The 13,448-nt window shown below is 38.4% G+C and overlaps 2 protein-coding genes across 5 annotated transcripts; both read left to right on the top strand.

Moving 5' to 3' along the window:
* The first annotated feature begins 3,598 nt into the window (after positions 1 to 3,598).
* On the top strand, positions 3,599 to 11,639 carry LOC122079668 (disease resistance protein RPV1-like). 4 transcript variants are annotated; one of them, XM_042646329.1, is made up of 9 exons: positions 3,599 to 4,313; positions 4,993 to 6,112; positions 6,307 to 6,600; positions 6,686 to 8,380; positions 8,493 to 9,332; positions 10,217 to 10,319; positions 10,944 to 10,988; positions 11,237 to 11,275; positions 11,376 to 11,639. In XM_042646329.1, exons 2-5 carry the CDS (start codon positions 5,963 to 5,965, stop codon positions 9,036 to 9,038), a joined length of 2,685 nt encoding a protein of 894 aa, XP_042502263.1. In that variant the 5' UTR covers positions 3,599 to 4,313; positions 4,993 to 5,962; the 3' UTR covers positions 9,039 to 9,332; positions 10,217 to 10,319; positions 10,944 to 10,988; positions 11,237 to 11,275; positions 11,376 to 11,639. The 4 variants fall into 4 exon arrangements, with proteins under 4 accessions (XP_042502263.1, XP_042502264.1, XP_042502261.1 ...); XM_042646330.1 differs by having other exon boundaries at positions 10,197 to 10,319; XM_042646327.1 differs by having other exon boundaries at positions 8,493 to 10,319.
* LOC122078017 (disease resistance protein RUN1-like) lies at positions 3,814 to 5,839 on the top strand. Its single transcript, XM_042643894.1, has 2 exons — positions 3,814 to 4,313; positions 4,993 to 5,839. Exons 1-2 carry the CDS (start codon positions 3,814 to 3,816, stop codon positions 5,837 to 5,839), a joined length of 1,347 nt encoding a protein of 448 aa, XP_042499828.1.
* Positions 11,640 to 13,448: the final 1,809 nt, after the last annotated feature.

Raw genomic sequence — 13,448 nt, 5'->3', positions numbered from 1 at the left:
CCTTCTTCGCTAGTCTCGGCAATGCATTCACAGGGAAATGATGCTGCCCACAGGAAGAATTGTCTCAAACTTTGCGCAAAAGTCTAGGAATCATAAGATCTAGGTCCTAAAATGATGCAGAAAAAAATGGAAAAATAAAAACAAACAATCACACAATGCACATAGATTTATAAGGTTCGGCGAGATTTCCTATTTCCTCGGTGAGATGAGATCCTGCTTCATTACCCATATAAAATAATAGGGTTACAATGTTCATCCTCGCACCTCTCTCAGCTTGCTTACAGAGAAAAAAAACCTCACTACAAATATATAATGAAACCCTATATAGCCACAAATGGAATTAAAGACATCATATCCCTAATAGTATCCCTATTGTATCAAGAGCTTGTCATTCTTAGAAAGTCATGAAACTTGACAATACCCATATAAAATAATAGGGTTACAATGTTCATCCTCGCACCTCTCTCAGCTTGCTTACAGAGAAAAAAAACATCACTACAAATATATAATGAAACCCTATATAGCGACAAATGGAATTAAAGACATTATATCCCTAATAGTATCCCTATTGTATCAAGAGCTTGTCATTCTTAGGAAGTCATGAAACTTGACAATACTATGCATGGATTCCACAAATTTACCCAATCCCAGGGAGGCTTTACTGCTCTGTTCAATCTCCTTGGCACACAAGGTCCAAGCTGAATTCTTTGGTCCAAGAATCCTTCAAATGATACTCCCTCATCACCCATATGTCTCTAAGACTACATTAGTTTGATGGACAGTCATAGATGATAAGCTCTTTAAAGTCCCTAGCTGAAATTATACTCATTTAGGGTGCTGCAATAGAGGAAGGACACTTCTTGGAACTTCTCCTCCGTGAGGTTGAATCCAACTGTGATCTTGTAGACATTCAGTAGAAGTCCAACTAACACTTGATGAAGAACTCCATTCACTAATTCTGCCAAAAATGATCTAACAGATTGGTAGGTATGTAGAAACGCAACCTTAAAACAATGCAGAAGATAATGGAAAAACAAGAACAAGCAATGCACACAGATTTACATGGTTTGGCAAGATTGCCTACGTCCTCGGTGAGATGAGATCCTGCTTCACTATCAATGGAGAATAGGGTTACAGCGCTCGTTCCTCACACCTCTCAGTATTGCTTGCATTTCAGAGAAAGAAACCTTCGCTACAAATATATAGCGAAAAACCCTAATCCGGAAAGTACACAATTGCCCTCAAATAAAAAATTTGAGCAGGGGGCTACGCTCCCTACACCCCTTGCTATGCAGGGGGGCCTCCTGCCCCCTTGCAACCACCATGGCCTGTCGAGGTGCTGCACCAATATTTCTTGGATTAAACTCTGACGGAATACAAGATATTGTACACTAACAAGATAGTGCTAAGTACAGAACATTTCCTATGCTCCATTCATTTGAGCCCATGGTAAATATAATAGCCTCTGCTTCTAGAGGTAGTTTTGCTGTGCTAGCTGATGGATCGTATGACTTTCTGTGGGTCATCAAACTAATCAACTTGTACTCATTACTCCCAGGATCGAAACCAAATGACGAGTCGGCCTCAGCCACATTTCTTCTCCAGTCTCTTGGAAGCTCTATGCAAGTTCTTGTGAGAGGATTGAATTTGTATTTCTGAATGAGTGAATCAGATAAGCATATCAAGCCATTACATGAACCCACTACATCCAAGTTAGGCTTCAGTCTCAAGTGAGGTATCTTTCTTTCTTACAGTCATCCTGTCATACCTGTTGGAAGAATTGTCAGCTATCAACAAAATATAGTTTGCTTTGGGCAGGTTGTCATTTAGGAGGAAAGATAATTGCTCAGGTGAGCTTCATGCTAGGCAAATCAGCAGGTCCTGCTCTACAGCATGCCAGGCTCGGGAAACACACCCGGATTTGGGGTGCAGCAACCTAGATTGTAATTCCTAGAGTTCTAGCCTAGGTGATTTTAATTGTGACCATCTATGAGGTGCTCCAACAAACTTAGGTACTACCACATACTGAGACATTCCTCCCAACTAAAGAAGGAAAGCTTCACCCTTCCAGGTCTCCACAGAGAAGGCTTATCTACATGAAGAAACGAAGCCCATTTGCGTCGAGAAGATATATGATCGAAAATGGGTAATGTGTTAATCATTACGATAACAAAAGGATGAAGAACTAAGAAATATAGTGGCTAAAATGAAGTGCCATCCGTTGGGAAGAAATATTCACCCACATTGTGGCTGCTCTAACCTTGTTACATAAACATCTGGAAATGTGTCCTACGAGAATCCACACACACAAAATGTGATGAACCTTCTTCAAACTTCAGCTGGGGGGCCACCAATGATGTAAATAATAATACCAGATCACATTCATGAACAATCTAAAACAAGTGCTCCTCTAGTGGGATAAGGAATTGCTTTGCGTATATGTTTCCAAAGGAAGAATCAGCATCTAGGATGGAATTTCAGATTCCAAGTCCCGGAACAAGCTACGACTACAATGAAGCTAATACAGAGCAAGTTGATGCATGAGAGAGTTCAATTTGGATGCCTGTTCTCTGTTTTGGTCCAATAAGTTCGGTTAAGAAACCAAGTATGAAAGGATCAAATGGCGATGGGCTTGGGCATTTGAAACTGTGTTTATGAAACAAGGTCTGAATATTTAAGGAGAAGCAGGTCAGCCTCCACTGTCAATAACCAAAGAAACTGGAAGTTCTTATGAGATAACGAGGGGTTGAGTCATGCCACTGGCCAGAGTTCGGATAAGGTCGTCGTATGAGAACCATTCTTATAATAGGCTTTTACATTGAGTAGATTTCAAGTGTAGATCAGATACTGTACAATAATGATTCTCGTATGAGGACCTGATCCAAACTCCACTAGCCACTCCTTTAAGTCTATAGAGGCTCCTGATATTGTATTTACAAAATTTTCCTAATCTCTTAAGTCATCTCCAACTAGCTAAGCAGAGATCATACTATGGAGAAAAAAATATCTAAGGCCTGTGTACTGTATAAGATATAACCAAATTACTGGCATCATAACTTTTTCTTAATCTAAGGCTTAAAAGTATTTAGGAAAAATTACATGATTATCTACTTTTGGGTTTCTCTTTACAAAATTACCCACAAAAAGTTTTGGTTAACAAAAATATCCAAAATTATGTTTGGATTTACAAAACTACCCACCCAAAGTTTCAGTTAACAAAAATACCCAAAATCAGGTTTGGGTTTACAAAACTACCCAAAATAGTGATTCTTCATCTTCCACATGTAATATGTATTTTTTTATTACTAAAACTTTGAGTGGGTAGTTTTGTAAACTCAAACTCAATTTTGGATTTTTTTGTTAACTTAAGCTTTAAGTGGGTAATTTTGTAAAGAAAAATCCAATTTTGGGTATTTTTGTTAACTGAAACTTTTGATGGGTAATTTTATAAAAAGAAACCCAAGAGTGGGTAATCATATAATTTTTCAAGTATCTATGTATTAAGGCATTTTCATATTTTTTTTTTTAAATAATTTTTTTCTTCTTCCTGAAGAGATGACGTAGAAAACACCTTAGGTTAGAGAATTAAATATTGAATACTACTTCGTAAGGGTGTAAATCTCTCTCTTTCTTCTCAGCTTGAGTTCCCGTTCTCTCCCGATTCACGCGTGCTTCCGGCACCTCGTTCCGGTCACTCTCTCCCGTGATCCCCGCCTGTGACGTGACTGCGATCACCCAACCTCTCTCTGGCGGGAGAAATTTCCTCGCAGTTATCCTCTTTGCAATAGCAACTGCAACTGCAACTGCAAATTCATGGCGGCACATGATGGGGCTTCCTCCTCCTCCTCCTCCTCCTCCTCTGGATCATCTGCTTACGATGTGTTTCTCAATTTCAGGGGTGAAGAAACTCGCAATAACTTCACTGGTTTCCTTCACAGAGCTCTGGCAAGAGAAGGAATCGTTGTGTTTATAGATAGTGAAGGCCTGTGGGGTGGAGAAGAGATCCAATCGGCCCTTTTTGATGCAATCCAAAAATCCAAAATTTTGATTGCTGTCTTCTCCAAAGGCTATGCGGATAGCAAATGGTGCCTCCGGGAATTGGTGAAGATGGTTGAATGTCATAGATCGAACTATCAAAAAATTCTACCCATATTCTTCGATGTTGAGCCAACTGATGTTCGCAATCAGACCGGAAGTTTTGAAGTATCGTTCCAGAAGCACAAGAAGAAATTTAATGCCGAAATAGAGGATTGGAAGGCAGCCTTGACTGTGGTAGGAGGAAAAAAGGGATACGAAATCAAGCAAGTAAATGGGTAATTCTGAATCCCACAAACGTCTTTTGAATAATCGTATTTTTCTTTTAACAACTCATACAATTTCTTAGTTCTTACCCTTGAGATATGTGGAAGGATTTAGGAGCTTACCTGCTTATTTGATTATCTTACCTACCCTTAATTAATGAATACCGGTCAATTGACCAATAGCATTTGCCACATGGCTGTACTGCAGTTGTGCCAGATGATGCTCCAGCCTTCTTCGTCAGAGTAAGCTTTTTCCCATAAGTTTTCCCCGATATATCTACCAAGTGAAAGATCGGATAGAAGCATGAAACAGAGTTTGCTAAGTCGCAAAATAAAGCTAAGTCTTAGGGAGGGTGCATGTACAGAACTACACAAGGATGCATGAGTCATAGGTGTGGGGGGCTATAGGTGGAGAGGGCTATTTCATTGGATAAACATTGCTAAAAAATACATAGGAGGGCTATTTGATTGAATAGACGTGGTTAAATCTAAATGGTGCAAAACTAATCCCACATGAATAATTTGTCATATCATCCACCCGTGTGGCACATTGAGAGTGGGCCACTAAGGAAGACTGTAAAGTACTTTTCTCTTTTCATGTTCATTGGTATACTTTTATTCTTCATTTCTTTTCTTTCACTTAAAGATTTCAACCTCATTAGCTGTTATTTTATTTCTTCTTGATATGCAGGAATCAATCTGAGCTAGTCAAATTAGTTGTTGATTGGGTTTTGAGTCAATTGAGTAGCAACCACTTGGGTGATGTTAAAAACCCTATTGGATTAGAAGCTCGTGTAGACAATGTATTATCTCTATTGAATGTTGGCTCCAGTGATGTTCGGTTTGTGGGAATCTGTGGTATAGGTGGCATTGGGAAGACATCTATTGCAATGACTCTGTACAATCACATTTTTAAAAGGTTTGAAATGAGTAGCTTCCTTGCAAATGTTAGAGAAGAAGCATTAGAACCAAATGGCTTAGTTTCTCTACAAGAGAAACTTATTTATAGTGTCTCCAAAAGGAAAGTTGAAATATGTAATGTTTATAGGGGACACCAATTGATAAAAGAAAGACTACAAGGGAAAAAAGTTCTTCTTATCCTTGACGATGTGGATTCTTATTCCCAACTTAAAGATTTGGCTATTGAATTTAAATTGTTTGGTCCAGGAAGTAGGATCATCATTACAAGTAGAGATGAACATGTTCTAAATGTGGCTAAAGTTGATGAAATATACTGGCCTAAAGAATTGGATCAAGAGCAATCTCTTCAACTCTTTAGTTTGTATGCATTTTCAAGGGAACAACCTCTTGAAGATTACGAACAACTTTGCCAAGGTGTGCTACACTTGGCGGGGGGATTGCCATTAACACTTGAAGTGTTGGGTTCTTATTTCTTTGACATAAGAGGTAAAGAAGTATGGCAAAGCAGGTTGCGAAAACTAGAAAGAATTCCTGATAAGAAGGTCTTGAAAATATTAAAAATAAGTTATGATGATCTAGAAGATGAAGAGAAATCTATATTTCTTGATGCTACATGATTTTTCGTTGGATGGAGGAAAGAAACTGTAATTTCTTTGTGGGAAGCTTGTGGCTTTGACCCAATAGCAGCAATAAAAAAACTTACTCAAAGGTCCCTCATAAAATTTACCAATAGAGAATCCATGAGCGGTTCCTATGATGAGCTAAGGATGCATGATCAAATTCAAGCCATGGGAAGGGGCATTGTTTACGAAGAAAGCCCTATGGAGCCTGGTAAGCGCAGTAGATTATGGTCTTATGATGAAATACTAGAAGTATTAGAAGATCGCAAGGTAAGACTTCTTTTTTTTTTTTTTTTAAATTTTTTATGTAAGCATTTTTATTCTAGTTTTTGAGAAACATTAATCACTTTTATGAGAACAAGCATAATAATATAAAGTGAAATCATTGAGTTAGTCCAAAAATCTCTTTTTTTCCTTTCCTTTCATTGGGTTTATGAATTGATTTCCCTTTTTTTACACTATAGGGAACTCAAATGATTGAAGGCATCCTCCCACACTTATTATGTCGATTTTCAAGTTTGTGGCTACATAGGGAAGATTTTGCAATGATGCCCAAGCTAAGATTCCTTTACATTGATGGAGCAAACTCCGAAGTAGAAATTCTACATCTTCCTTCTAATTTAAGATGGTTCAGTTGGAGGAGTTGCCCTCTGAAAATTCTACCAACTGATTTTTATCACAAAAAACTAGTTCATATGGACCTATCAAGGAGCCACATCATACAAGCTTGGACAAACAAGCCTCAAAATGGAAGCCAGGTATATTTTTTCCTTTTCTTTTGTCTCGTCTTGCTATCATGTATTATAGATAACATTATCTTATATTCATTTCTTTGTTTGACAGCGGTTCCAAAAGTTGAAAGTTTTGCGTCTCCAATATTGTTATCATCTATCTGAATCACCTGACTTTTCATGGTTTCCTAACCTAGAGATATTGGATCTTGGAGGTTGTGAAAACATGGTTAATTTACACAAATCTATTGGTGATCTAAAAGCTCTGGTTGAGCTTTCTTTGATTCGAACAAAAATTAAAGAACTCCCAGACAATATTTGCAGGCTAAGTTCTCTTAAAGATCTAATTCTTAGTTCGTGCACATCACTTAAAAGCTTGCCTGTGTCAATTGGTGATCTAAAATCTCTAGATACACTTTCCTTGGATGGGACAGAAATTGAAAAACTCCCAAGCAGTACTTGCAGTTTGAGTTCTCTCCAAAGGCTTGATCTCGATAGATGTAAGTCACTAAACAAGTTGCCTGAGTTCATTGGTGATCTAAACTCTTTGGTTAAGCTTTCCATGTGTGGAACAAAAATTGAAGAACTCCCACATAGTACTTGCAAGCTGAGCTCTCTCAAAAGGCTTGTTCTCGATGGTTGTAGGTCATTGAACAAGTTGCCTGAGTCAATTTGTTATCTAAACTCTTTGGTTGAGCTTTCTATGTATGGGACAAAAATCGAAAAACTTGGTGAAATTTCGGTGAGTACTTGTCGGCTGAGTTTTCTACAAAGGCTTGATCTCGGTGAATGTAAGTTACTAAACAAGTTGCCTGAGTCCATTGGTGATCTAAACTCTTTGGTTGAGCTTTCTTTGTGTGGGACAAAAATTGAAGAACTCCCAAGCAGTATTTGTAGGCTTGGTTCTCTCCAAAGGCTTGATCTCAATAGGTGTGAATCACTAAACAAGTTGCCCGAGTCCATTGGTGAGCTAAACTCTTTGGTTGAGCTTTCTATACGTGGGACCAAAATTGAAGAACTCCCAAGCAGTGCTTGTAGGCTGAGCTCTCTCCAAAGGCTTGATCTCGGTGGGTGTGAATCACTGAACAAGTTGCCTAAGTCCATTGGTGATCTAAACTCTTTGGTTGAGCTTTCCATGCGTGGGACAAAAATTGAGGAACTCCCAAGTAGTTGTTGTAGGCTGAGCTCTCTCCAAAGGCTTGATCTCGATAGGTGTGAGTTGCTAAACAAGTTGCCTGAGTCCATTGGTGATTTAAAATCTCTGGTTGAGCTTTCCTTGTATAATACACAAATAAAAGAATTGCCTAATGGCGTTGGGTTGTTAGAGAAGCTTGAGGTATTAAGTGCTATGGATTGCAAATACCTTGTCAAGCTACCAATGCATATGGGGAGAATGAGGTGTTTACGTTCCATTAACCTGATAGGAACTAGTATTTTATTTTCACCGGATGATTCTCTAATGCTCCCAAGTTTGGTGGAGTTAAAAATAGGGAGCACGCTTGTATCTTCTCTTCCAACCTGGATTAGTGGTCTTTTGCAGCTTCAAAAGCTACTATTACAAGGATGCACAAAACTTGAATCGCTCCCAGAGCTTCCCTCGAATTTATCCTTCTTAAAAGTTGTGGATTGCATTTCATTACAAAAGCTTCCAGATTTGTCAAGCCTTAAAAAATTGAGGACATTAAGTCTTCGTAATTGCAAAAAGTTGGAGGAGATTCGAGGCCTTGAGGGAACAGAATCCTTGGAACAGTTCTACATTTGTGACTGCAACTCCATTACGGATACTTCAAGGAAGATACATGGGCAGGTCATTTCTCTATCTTGTTGTCCCAAATTCTATTTCATTGGAAATTTTAGAAATTAACTTCCAATCAAATTGATGATTAATGCCCTGTCGTTTCCTTTCCTCTTATTCACAGGGAACACTTTTAGTGGATGGGTTATCAAGAAGTGATTCCTTGAATGTTAATGATGGGATATATAAGGGGTTAACTTTATGCATTGTTTTTGCATTAAGCTTCACCAAAGAGAAGGTACAAGTGAATGTGCAACAGGGTGAGCTAGTAGACATATGGCTACATGCTAAAGCTTCAATCCGTCGAAAAGATAGATGGACCATATGTGTGGTTGATATGCTAATTGAGGGCATTGAATTTACTACTGAGCGGGATATAGTCTACATTCACCACTTCAAAGGGTTTGACTGGTTTGGTTTTCCGTTAGAAGGAAAAGATGCTATTGAGAGAATACGGGTAATGGATCCGGGGATAAGCTGCAAACACTACGAGTATAGGTATTTGATCAGAGGTGAAATGAAATTCTGGAAGCTATTATTGGGAAGCTCGGAATCTGAGCAGCCAATCCCTCCTGACCAAGAATCTAGTGCCAAGATGGTAGCAGATTTCTTCTGTTGGTCATGTGATGATGCTGGAAGATCTTGCTTTATCCTGGAAGAAAGGGAGTGAAGTAGATCACTTCAGCTCTTCAAATGCATTGGAGGTTGAAGGATCAAACCCTGTCCCAGAACAAGCTGAGGTGAGCAGTAATGAAATGATAGATTCCCAGTATGGTCTGGAGTTGCAGTTGGGCCTACCTGGTCAAGGTCAAGCAGCTGGGGTAGCTGAAGGTCCCAACCTTAGTCAAGCATGGGGCCTGCCTTAGGGAATGTTGAGGGCTAGTAAGAAAGCACATCTTGAAGTGGATGAGCCTGTTGGCCCATCTGGAGCTTAAGCACTGTTAGAGGTGTGAAAACCAATCAGGTTTGTAGACTCCACTTGCATTCTGAATTTTAATCTAACCTTTTTTTACTTATCCCCAAAAATTTTGGAAAAAAAAAAGAAAAAAGAAAAAAAAAAAAAACAGTGTATATTTGTTCATACCCTCAGTTTGATTAATCTGCAGCAAATGCAGTTTTATGTGGACCAGTCACCAGACCATCCAAATGGTGGGGGAAGTGGGGAAACGTATCATTTCTGGTCTAAAATGTTAAAACTACATGGACCTGATTTGATACTTGGGGCATTTTTTTCTTAGTTAATGCACATTGGATCCCTACAAGAACATGGAGTATTAGGGATGGTTATTGCCTTGCTAATCTTGGGGCAACTTCTCAATTTTCTTGCCTTTGGAATTATGTTCCTCCTCCTTGCATTTTGTTATTCTTGTACTCCAGATCTTTTGGGGACTCCTTATCCCATTGTAATTAGATAAGTTCTTTTTTCTAAAAAAAAAAAAAGGAGTAGTCGAGATGGTTATAAGGCACTTTTAAAGGTGGAAGTTCCATATTGCTAAAGCTGTGGCTTGTGGTTGGGGCTGGTAATATGCCTGTCTAGTAGGGCTTTCAACAGACCAGATCTTTTCCAAAACCGTGTCCATGTCCTCCTGGTTTAAAAAATGACAGATGGGCTATATTCCGATCCAATCAATACGTTCTGCTCTGATTAAGTTGGGATCCACTGGTATGATCCAAACTTGAGATTTCATATGGCCATATGCATTCTTATGCTGTGTTTCCTAACCATCTTTTTTTAGTAATCGATATAGGGAAATATGGAACTTCGACTAACATATGCCCCTCATGAAGGAAGGCTTCTTTTAATCTGACTACTAATTATGATCCACAGTATTTTGTTGCATTTGCCAGATTAGAAGACTTCTGGACCAGAATTCCTGTTAAAGTTGTATCTAGCTGGTGCACTTGATCGATATTCTTCTTGGTGCACTATGCATTTATGTCCCTGTCCAAGGTTTGAAATAAATAAATCTGAAAGCAATTTAAATAATTTTTTCTCTTCGAGAGGGAGGTTTGATATCTATGAAGATAAAGTGAACATTCATTAGCCTTAGGCTGTGTCTGGTTCTGAGAAGGTGCTGGAAAATAAGATAGTTTTCTACCAGAATGTGATTTTTCTCCGTGTGTTAATGCCCAAAGAAGATTCTGACCCCCACCCCAAACACAACCCCCCCCCCCCCCAAAAAAGAAAATATATATATATATATATTGTTGAAGTTTCCATTTGAAGTTGACTGAAGCTGATTTTCTCAAAAATGATCATACTGTAGCAGCAACACTTGTAAACGGTTACAAGTTTTAAAGATTTTCTATTTTTAACCTCTGTTTTGTGTTGGGGGAAAAAGGGGGGGGGGTTGGAGAAGCTTAGTTTTACAGTGTTTTTCCCAGTCTCATACATTTTTCTCTATGGGCCACTTTTTTTTTTTTTTGGGAGCAACTTACTTTCCTGCATTCTTCTCAGCCTGACAAAGAATCGGCATATTCTGTATTTTTTATGGCCATGATGCTTGTCCTTGAGATAAAATGTGAATTGGGTGTGACATCATTTTTACTTGTCTTTACATTTTCGTTTGTGCAGACCCCAAGGATGCGAAACAATGACCCTAAGAGAATTCCGGGACTGGTTTGTTTCATTTCATCCATTTTCTATTGAATCAATGTTTTGATTCAATTTGGTAAATGCATAAATGTTAGGACAATTCTTAATCTGATTGAAAGACCTACCATTATTTAACAATCCGCTTGCTCTGTAGTTGGGCATTTGTTTAACAACCCAGCTAACCTGCCTAGTCCAACTTGCCTTAATTCAACCAAAAATAATATGGGGGCTTGTGTAGAACATTTCCACCTTAACATGAGATTCTTATGCAGGTGGCAATATTGATTATGCAATGGATCTGCACTTTCCATGTGAGTCGCATCTTAGGCATGGCAGTTTTTGCTACCCAGTAAACTTGTATTAGTATTCTGTTCCTTCATTCAAATTTGATCTTGTATTTTTCTTCTACAGATAGTGAGATCAAGTGTGGCTTCAGCTTAGGAGTACAATATTCATCTCTTGGCCAGCAACAACAGCAGCTTGCTCCATCAGTAGGGGCAGTGCAGGAATGTATTTGACAACCTTTGTCAATCTATATATTTTTTGTTTCTTTTTGGAAACCTTGTACAAGGATGTTAAGCTATAAATCATATTGATTTTATTATTTGAAAATGTAAACATTTGGTTGTATAGTTTATTTTGGATTGAATGAAAAACTCGTAGTGTATGCTTGAAGTTTTGTAAGAAATTGCATGTAGCCAACTAGCCATACAGGGAACTGGGAGAAAAGCAAAAAACCATGGGGGTGATGCAACAAGAAAACAACAACAACAATTCCAATTCGAATTTTAACTGGTGGTATTACTTTCAGAGTTTCTCATGGCAACTGCAAAGAGCCTATGTAACTGGAGTGTGTTGGTCTCCTTTGATATTCCACTACAATACTCCAGAGTTCCTCTCCAAAAAGTTATTGCAAGTCAGCAAGCTCTTGCATTTCTATGGTTTCCTAGCTCTAAAATGGGGCTGAAGCAGTAGCATATGCCATTGCCAGGCTTGTGAAAGACTTCAATAAGAATAATAGTTGGCATTCCACAATATACTCAATTTCAGCATCTCTCATCTTTCAAAGCAGCGCTTCATTTCCGTCATGGAGATCCTCGAAACGTACCTTGGAAATAGTTTTCAGGAGCGCCAAGCTCAACTGGGTAGTCGGATTCCCTTGGTACCTGAGAATTCAACTAACGATCTATTTCTCCTTCCCTCCCTCCATTTCCTTTTCCTTTTAATTTCCAGGGTTTCCCTTTGCGTCGTCGGTTAAAGAAAAATTAAAATAATTCCTTCACTCTTTATTTGATTTTCAGTTTCATTTCTTGATTATTTCTGGAGTTAGAAATTTGAAATGGTAATATAAATGTTATTGCCTGCAGATTGCAGTCTAAAATCACAAAAGGAAAGAGAAAAAAATGAAAATTTTCAATTACAATGCGCAGTCTCACTCTCAGGGTAGCCCAGAAACTGAACTCCCCAAAAACAATAACCAGCACTAAATATGATACTAAGCTGGGGCGGTTCTGATTTAATTGAACTGATGCTACTCTTTTTTCTGCAGTTTTATTGTTTTCTTCCTCAAATTCACCTGATGACATCTCCTCCAAGGATTTGTTCTTAGACTTGGGCACCAATATTGTACAGTCATAGGGTGATCTGGGTTTCATAGCCTTCGAAAAAATGGGTTTCATCATTATCTCATTGCGTTCCTAGATGATGAAGAAAAGAAGAAGAGAAGAGTTAAAGAAGAAAAAGAAAGAGGAGGGCAATTATATCTTTTTATATTCTAAAATTAACACTTCTCCTACCGTTTTATGTGTTAGATTTTTGAGTTTAAATATAATAAATGAAATTTGAGAGAGGAGAACGTAACATAGCCAAACTTAAGGAGAGGTTAATGTAAATAACCCTCTTTTCATTAATGCCCATATTACCATCGTTAAGGTATATGTATTTTGATATTTTATCCTTCCAATACAAAATCACATCCTCCATTTCACATCTTTCTTCTCTGGCGATCCAACATCAGTGAACTGTGAAGAGAACATTTCCAATCCGGCAATGGTTCAAACTTCAAACCCTTTGAAGTGTGCCTTTTCAAAATTTTGCAGGCGAGGAGAGAGAGCTTAGAAAAGGGTTTCTGTTGAGGACTTCATGATGAAAGTAAAGCACTTATTGGAGCCGCCAATTTTTTTTTGCTTTTGCTAACGACAGGTATCCAGGCCTTTGGCCTAACTAATCCTGTAGACCCATACTAACCCCACAGTCGCATGGATTGGATCATACCAGGGTTGAATGAGGATCATACCAGGGTTGAATGAAAACCATTCAACTTTCACTGAAATATGAATGACCCAAGGTGTGCTTAGTGGGAGTTGAACTCAGGACATCCGAGTTAACGATTCATACCAAGTTCATTAATCACCAAACCTCCACTTATTATTTCTCTTACACATCAAAACCCTACAGAGATTCTTGAATGTTTGTTTCTGTCAT

The sequence above is a fragment of the Macadamia integrifolia genome, chromosome 5 (genome assembly GCF_013358625.1).
Source record: "Macadamia integrifolia cultivar HAES 741 chromosome 5, SCU_Mint_v3, whole genome shotgun sequence".
Classification (NCBI taxonomy): Eukaryota; Viridiplantae; Streptophyta; class Magnoliopsida; order Proteales; family Proteaceae; genus Macadamia; species Macadamia integrifolia.
This window is presented reverse-complemented; position numbering and strand designations above follow the sequence as displayed.

What these genes read in the sequence shown, in the direction of transcription:
- LOC122078017 (XM_042643894.1), top strand. Translation starts at nt 3,814, where the DNA reads ATGGCGGCACATGATGGGGCTTCCTCCTCCTCCTCCTCCTCCTCCTCT. An exon ending in GAAATCAAGCAAGTAAATGG is followed by an intron (nt 4,314 to 4,992) that starts GTAATTCTGAAT and finishes CTTGATATGCAG; the next exon opens with GAATCAATCTGAGCTAGTCA.
- LOC122079668 (XM_042646329.1), top strand. Translation starts at nt 5,963, where the DNA reads ATGAGCGGTTCCTATGATGAGCTAAGGATGCATGATCAAATTCAAGCC. An exon ending in AAGTATTAGAAGATCGCAAG is followed by an intron (nt 6,113 to 6,306) that starts GTAAGACTTCTT and finishes TTTACACTATAG; the next exon opens with GGAACTCAAATGATTGAAGG. An exon ending in AGCCTCAAAATGGAAGCCAG is followed by an intron (nt 6,601 to 6,685) that starts GTATATTTTTTC and finishes TTTGTTTGACAG; the next exon opens with CGGTTCCAAAAGTTGAAAGT.